Source organism: Oreochromis niloticus, linkage group LG18 (assembly GCF_001858045.2).
Source record: "Oreochromis niloticus isolate F11D_XX linkage group LG18, O_niloticus_UMD_NMBU, whole genome shotgun sequence".
NCBI classification, from domain to species: Eukaryota; Metazoa; Chordata; class Actinopteri; order Cichliformes; family Cichlidae; genus Oreochromis; species Oreochromis niloticus.
The window spans coordinates 2841875-2849679 of NC_031982.2; the positions used below are offsets into that span (position 1 = coordinate 2841875).

General features: G+C 43.0%; 1 protein-coding gene across 1 annotated transcript; it reads left to right on the forward strand.

Annotated features, from left to right (window-relative positions):
- Positions 1-2965: 2965 nt before the first annotated feature.
- On the forward strand, positions 2966-7321 carry LOC109195385 (transposon Ty3-G Gag-Pol polyprotein). Its single transcript, XM_025900522.1, has 2 exons — positions 2966-4481; positions 4556-7321. The coding sequence occupies exons 1-2, from the start codon at positions 4458-4460 to the stop codon at positions 7310-7312; spliced, it is 2781 nt and encodes a 926-aa protein (XP_025756307.1). The 5' UTR covers positions 2966-4457; the 3' UTR covers positions 7313-7321.
- Positions 7322-7805: the final 484 nt, after the last annotated feature.

Genomic DNA, 7805 nt, shown 5'->3' on the forward strand with positions numbered 1-7805 from the left:
GAATTCCCAAATGAGAAGACTTCCAACGGAGAGCAGATGAAACGTCTGATATGGCTGCATGTGAATCAAGATTTAACCTCTGTAATAGAGGGCGACTGCTCAGTTGTGAGACAACTCCCTTTGGAGCAGTTCTAGTCAAAAACCAGAGGAGAGTAAACAGAACATGCCTCAGTTCTGTGTCCACTTTGATTCTGAGCTTACAGAGAAATCCTTTGCCTGTGCTGTGCACACAGAAGCATCTCAATACTCGCTGATTTGCAGCACAAAGTTTAATCACTTCCTTCTCAACAGAATTGACTCTGCATTCCCTACTACTTATTTTCCATTATGGCTGAGGATGTGGGAGCACATATACTATTAGTACTGCAATCAGAGATTCTGTCCTGGTAAACAGATGATAAGGATCCTCAATCAGCCCACTGTCTACACACACACACACACACAGCAAATGTGAACTCTTTAATCAGATGTCTCTCAGCAGGGCTGCTGTTTTGTGCTTAGTAAAGCCGCTGAGAGCCAGTAAGTCGATGGAAATTCGAATGCAGCGTTTGGTGTGTAAATGATCAAATCTTTGAAACTCCTTATTAAAACACAAGGACTTCATGTAGGATACCAAATTGGAACTTAACCCGTTTGTAGTGAACTCCAACAAATACCACATCTCATAAGAACCCAGCTACCAAAATAAGCTGTCATTTATTCCCTCTGCCCACTGTTTACCTCATCCCGCTTTATGTCAGCAGTCAGATATGGAAAAGAAACTCAACTACAGTACATTTTAGGCCTTTTCAGTTAAATCCTCCTGTGTTGCAGCCTAAAAGCACATGCTGTGCAATCGTCATACAGCTCAGCGGAAAGCTTGTGATTTATGTTTTTGTACCTGCTGATGTGACTCAGAAGATCTGCAGTGTGAAAAAGCTTCCTTTTATACTAAGAGGAGCTCTTACACCACATATCTCAGCACTAATACATGAGATACTCTGAGATGTATAGAGTTCTACTGTCACTGACTTTGACCTTTTAAAGCAGCAGTCCCCAACCCTTTTTGCACCATGTACCGCTTTTTTTCTGACAATATTTTCACGGACCGGCCTTTAAGGTGTCGCGGATAAAGATAACAAAATAAAACCAGAAAAAAAGATGATTTATTCATAACACACGGCAAAAGACCCAGGGAAACCGAGTTAACGGTAAAAACGATAAAAAAAAATAATGATAAAAACTGATAAAAACCCTGAAAACCATAAATTTCACACCCGAGCCTCAAGTCTCACGGCCCGGTACCAAACGACTCACGGATCGGTAGCCCTCCGTAGCCTGGGGTTTGGGGACTGCTGTTTTAAAGGAATGACAACTATTGACATGTAGACCTTACTGTGACATAAAGGCCCTCCTCCACTAATCCATGTTGTTGTTTCATACATACTTTGACCTATGCAATGTGTTACCAGAGAGAGCAAATTTCTCTTGGCTTTTTTAAAGACCTCGTATTACCATATCACCCCCTAAAAGCACTTTGCTTTCAGACTGCAGGCTTACTTGTGGTTCCTAGAGTATTTAAAAGTAGAATGGGAGGCAGAGCCTGGAGCTTTCAGGCCCCTCTTCTGTGGAACCAGCTCCCAGCTTGGATTCAGGTGACAGACACCATCTCTACTTTTAAGATTAGGCTTAAACTTTCCTTTTTGATACATTTTATAGTTAGGGCTGGATGAGATGACCCTGAATCCTTGGTTACACTGCAATAGGTCTAAGCCGGCGAGTGCTTCCCACAATGTACTTACCCCTTCATGAACCTTTTTTCATTCTGCATTTCCACAGTATGTCTGTTGTCCTGTCTCCCTACCCCCACCTCCAAACAGTCACAGCAGATGGCTGACCCTCCCTGAACCTGACTCAGTTTTCTTACTGTTTAAATGGAGTTTTTCCTTCCACAGAGTGCTTGCTCAGACAGGTTTGTGTCTGTATTTTTGTAGGGTTACAATATAAAGTGCCTTGAAGTGAATGTTGTTGTGATATTGCATTATACAGTTAAAATGAATTGAACTGAATTGAAAAATAGTCTTTACAAGTTTCCTTTCAGCAAAGACATGAAGAAGGAGCAAGAAAATTCTTGTGAACAATGATAACTTCCAAAAGTGCCTGCAGCTCTTTTTGAGATCATTGAAAAGAAAGAACTGACTCAATGTCCCCCTAAAAGCTGCTGGTTACAATCCACAACTAAAACCAGACAACAACTTTCTCCAAGAGAAAATGAAACTCAAACTTGAAGATTGAAAATATCAAGTGCTCTCCTGCTAAACATGAAAATATCTGCTAAGCCCATCTGTTTAAGAAAGATGGATTCAGATACGCTGGATGTAGTCTTATGGTGTTTGTGAGACGGTAATCGTGGACCAATTATGGTGCATGAAATCCTTTGGGATGAAAAAGAAAAGTAGAGGAGGATGCTAATGTCTGAAATTACACTTAGTGAAAATCATTTTATCATGAAAAGGTTGTCTGAGACACACCCTCACCTCAAAGTGCTGCTTACAGGAAGCAGAGCTTTTCACAACAACCACTTACAGCTTAGAGGAGCCACACAAACATCGTAAAAGGATCTATTCTCATGATCTTCTCCTAGACATAATCAAGTATTTTTTTGCTTGAATCTAAACGAAAGATCAACTAAAAACAACAAAAGAGTGTTTAAAAAAAGAATCATGTTAATTCACTACAACTTAAATAAACTGAAAACAAACAATAGCCAAAAAAACCCCCAAATAACAGCAATAATAATAAAAGCAGACTGTATAAATCATGTATTTACAGTATTTAACTCCAAATGTGGACTTTGTGGCTCTTTAACTCTCTGAAACTACAAAGAAACGTGACAGTCACATGACATGGATGCAGGCCAATAGACATGACTTGTTCAATGCAAACTGAACATTTATGCTGTTGTTGCTGTTAAGCACTGTGATGGCATGCCACACATGGTAAGGTCCACACCTCACCACCAGTTGATTCACCTTAGTTTAATTTACAGTCACTACTTTAAAATATCCTACTTATTCTTCAATATTGTTTCTTTATTAAATGTATTTATTTTTCCATCACACCTTCCAATGTTTATATGGCGTGCACACATATTAACCTTGCAAGGTCTAAGTTCTGTTTTTATGTTATAATAATACATCTCTCTTTGTTTGAGTTACCTGGGGGTTGGCGTCTTCTCCTTCTGTCTGGCAAAAGGTGTGGCAAAGGGCTGGGAGAGCTGAAATACAACTGACAGCCTAATTGGACAGAACCACATGCTTCATTGCCTGGGGGGTGTTTCATGTTTGTTTAATTGTTTTGTATTAGTCGGTTATATGGCAGCCATTTTGTTTTCCCCCGTGTGTGTCATTTGGTTTAGCTAAACCAGTATTTAAGTTCCCCCGTGTGTCATTTCAGGAGGTCAGTTTACCTTATGTTTGTTTGAGGTTTTGTTAACTATTATCTTGAGTTTAGTCTATTGAGTTGATCTCTTTTATTGGTCTGCCTGTTTAAGTTTTGGCTTTGTTAAATATATTTTCATATTTTTGGGTCAATAAAACCCCTTTTTTGAATTAAACCACCTGTGTCCTTTATGCTTTACTGCTTGGTCCCTGACAATTGGTGGCAGCAGTGGGATCATCCAGTATTGGACACAGGTTTTTTCTTTCTTTTTTTTTCTTCTGTTTTTCCCCATGAGGAAGAAGAATGCATCGTGGTGGCAAGAATGAAAAGAAAAAGGGATCTGCTCAGCAAACCTGCGAAGAGGAGGAAAATGGAGCCTCAGGAGTCACTGAAATGGTGGAGAGAGTGGAAAAGGAGCCTACTTTGTCTGATCTAGTCAATATGCTACATGCTCACATGGGACAACAGGATGTCCGGGATGCAAAACAGAGTGAGTTAAATGCACGACAAGAACAGCGATTTAAAGCCCTTCAACATCAGTTTAGACTTCTGCAGTCAGAAATCCAAGTCAGAACATCACCATCAGATTCTGCAGAAGCTCGCTCTGATTCATTAGAGTCTGATAATCATCCTTCTTCCTCTGCTCAGCAGGCCCAGGCTGAACCCGTTATGACTAATTCCAATCCAGCCATTTCACCAGCATTTCAGTTTCCCCCTACAAATAGAGGGTAGATTGGAAAGATTAACTGAAGCTGATGATATTGAACATTTCCTGATCACATTTGAACGTATGGCTACAGCTTATCGATGGCAGAAATCAGATTGGGTTTTTTGTTTGATACCCTTGCTTACTGGTAAAGCTAGAGGTGCCTACGTTCACATGGACATTGATGATTCATTAGACTATGATAAAGTGAAATCAGCTATTCTGTCAAAATATGACATTAACCCTGAAACATATAGGCAAAGATTCAGATCCCTGGACGTTCAACCAGATGAAAGCCCTCGTGAGCTATATGCGAGACTGAAGGAGCTTTATGGGAAATGGATCCAGCCAAAGGGTAAAACTATTCAGGACATTGGTGAAACTATAATCCTGGAGCAGTTTCTCAGAATGTTATCTCCTGAGCTTCAGGTTTGGATCAGAGAACATAACCCTGGTTCAGCAATGGAAGCGGCCCGGTTAGCTGATGTTTTTGTTGCTGCCAGAAAGAAGGGGCAAGCATGGAGCCATAATGCATGGAAGGCATCGAGGGACACCCGGAAGATACCTCAGCAAAACCATCTGGATTCAGCAAATACAAGCACCAGTAAGACCCCTCAGTCTACCACTAGACCACCAAAGGCCTCCGGTAAGAAGCTCATTTGTTATCTTTGTGGATTAGAGGGCCATACGAAACCCATGTGCCCAAGAAATTCTGCTAAAATGGTGCAAATGTGCTTTGCCCCCCGTTCTAATGTTGATCCTGAGCAGGAGAGTGACAAATCCATCAAAATGAGTCAGATTGAAGTGAATGGGGTTCTACTCAATGCCCTTCTTGACTCTGGCAGTTCTCGGTCTCTTATTCACTCAGATTTTGCCCCACCTAATATTGTTCGCACCAGTGATACAATTTCAATCTGTTGTGTCCATGGAGATGAGAAAAGATATCCGACAGCTGACATCTACATTAAAGTTCAGGACCAGATGTATCTGCTGAATGTGGGTGTTGTGAACAGTTTGCCTTACTCTGCCGTGTTAGGGCGAGACCTTCCTGTGCTTTTTGATTTGTTGGAGTCTGAGCAGACTGAGGAGTGCAATGTAGCCGTTACCAGAGCTCAGGCTAAGCAAGTCAGTACCCACTCTGAGATCCTGAGTGCCCTGCCTTTTTTTAATGAGGAGTTTGAAACAACTGTGGTGAAGCCACGAAAGACCCGCAGACAAAGAAGGCAGGAGAAATTCAAATTTTCACCTGTGGAGACACTAACAGACGCTGAGCCAACATCGTCACCTCTAGGGTTTCATATTCCAACTGAAATTGCTGAACTCCAAAAATCTGATCAATCTTTAAGATCTCTTTTCCAGAAGGCCAAAGAAAAGGAACCTGGAGCGGAACCGGTTCTCAACAGTGAGTACATCTTAGAGAATGACATTCTCTATCGTCAGCAGGGGTCTGTGTTGCAGCTGGTTGTTCCCCAGAAGGTGAGAAACGCCATTCTCACCTTGGGGCATTCTATTCCGTGGGCTGGCCACCTTGGTAAACACAAGACCACAGCTCGTATCAAACATCATTTCTACTGGCCCGGTCTTAGCAAAGATGTGGCTCAGTTTTGTAAAAGTTGCCCACAGTGTCAGATAACATCTGTTAAAATTCCCCATAGAGCTCCACTCCAACCTCTCCCTGTCATCGGCACTCCTTTTGAGCGTCTTGGAATGGATATTGTAGGGCCTGTTGAGAGGAGTAAAGCAGGAAATCGTTACATGCTTGTTGTAACAGATTATGCCACAAAATATCCTGAGGTGTTCCCTTTAAAATCTATAAAGGCCAAGCCCATTGCATTTTGTTTAGTGCAGTTTTTTGCAAGAGTTGGGTTTCCACGAGAAATACTAACTGATCAAGGCACTAACTTCATGTCTACTTTGTTAAAGCAAGTTTATCAGTTGTTGGGTATCCGGAGCCTGAGAACTTCACCATACCACCCTCAAACTGATGGGCTGACAGAACGCTTTAACCAGACATTGAAACAGATGCTCAGAAAGTTTGTCAACGACAGTGGTAACGATTGGGATCAATGGCTGCCATATCTACTGTTTGCTTATAGAGAAGTCCCCCAAGCCTCCACAGGTTTTTCCCCTTTTGAGCTGTTGTATGGTTATGAGGTTCGTGGCCCTCTAACTCTGTTAAAGGAGATCTGGGAGGGAGACAAGGCAGAGGAGGGACCAAAGAACATTTTGTCTTATGTCATTCAGATGAGAGAACGGTTGGAGAAAATGAGTGAACTTGCTCAATCACATATGGTGGAGGCCCAGCAGCAGCAGAAGTCTTGGTATGATAAATCTGCTCGTCAGCGTTTGTTTGAGCCAGGACAAAAGGTGCTCGTGCTCCTCCCCAGTGACAACAACAAATTGTTGGCAAAGTGGCAGGGGCCATTTGAAGTTATGAGGAAACTGGGACCCACCACATATGAGGTGTCCACCCCAGGGCAGTTGCGCTCCAGCAAGGTCTTACATATAAACCTTCTGAAGGAGTGGGTGGAGCGTATTGAACACAAGGCGGATGCAATGCTCATACGGCGAGTGTCTGAAGAAGATGAAGCAGATGAGCAATATCTACCACCTGCTGGCTCTCTAGATTATGATCTCAGCCATCTCCCAGAGGACAAGCAGCAGCAGGTGAGAGAAATGTGTAAATCAGCAGTCTTTCAAGAGAATCCAGGGAGAACTGACATTGTCGAACATGATATTGTGGTACGAGAAGGTGCCTCTGTGAGACGATTAAGTTACAGGATCCCAGAACGTCTGCTGCCTTCTTTGAAGAAGGAAATCGATTTGATGCTGTCCCTAGGGATCATTGAAAGATCTAAGAGCGAATGGTGTAACCCTGTGGTCTTGGTACCCAAAAAGGATGAGAGTATGAGGTTCTGCATTGATTTCAGGTACCTGAACTCCATATCCATGTTTGACTCCTACCCGACACCAAGAATTGATGATCTACTTGAACGTCTGGGGAAAGCAAGGTACCTGACCACAATAGATTTGTGTAAGGGTTACTGGCAGGTCCCACTCACACAACGGTCCAGAGAGTTCACAGCATTCAGAACACCATGGGGGCTTTTCCAATTCAGTTTTGCCATTTGGATTACATGGAGCTCCAGCCACTTTCCAACGGCTGATGGATCAAGTATTACATGACTGCTCTGACTTTGCTGCTGCTTACTTGGATGATATTGTTATCCACAGCAACACCTGGGAGGAGCATGTGGAACACCTGCGAACTGTTCTGGACCACCTGCACTCAGCTGGGTTGACGGTGAATCCGTCAAAGTGTGTTTTCGCTGCTGCTGAGACAGAATACCTGGGCCATGTCATCGGCAAAGGGGTTATCAGGCCACAGGTCAGCAAAATCGAGGCCATGGAATTATCCCCCGTGCCCCAAACAAGGAAGCAGCTGAGATCCTTTTTGGGCATGGCAGGTTTCTACCGTCGTTTCATCCCTCAGTTCTCAAACAGGGCAGCTCTGCTCACAGACCTGATGGGATCACGCTCCCCCAATCACATCCAGTGGACAGAGGAGGCAGTGGCAGCATTTCATGACATCCAACAGTCACTAAGTAAGCAACCGGTTTTGTACAGTCCCAACTTTGATGAACCGTTCATATTACAGACTGATGCTTCAAATCGGGGC

Bases quoted from the DNA above. Each gene is read 5' to 3' on its own strand.
- LOC109195385 (XM_025900522.1), top strand. From the start codon at position 4,458: ATGGGAAATGGATCCAGCCAAAGG. The intron at 4,482-4,555 runs GTAAAACTATTC...CCTGAGCTTCAG, and splicing joins GAAATGGATCCAGCCAAAGG to GTTTGGATCAGAGAACATAA.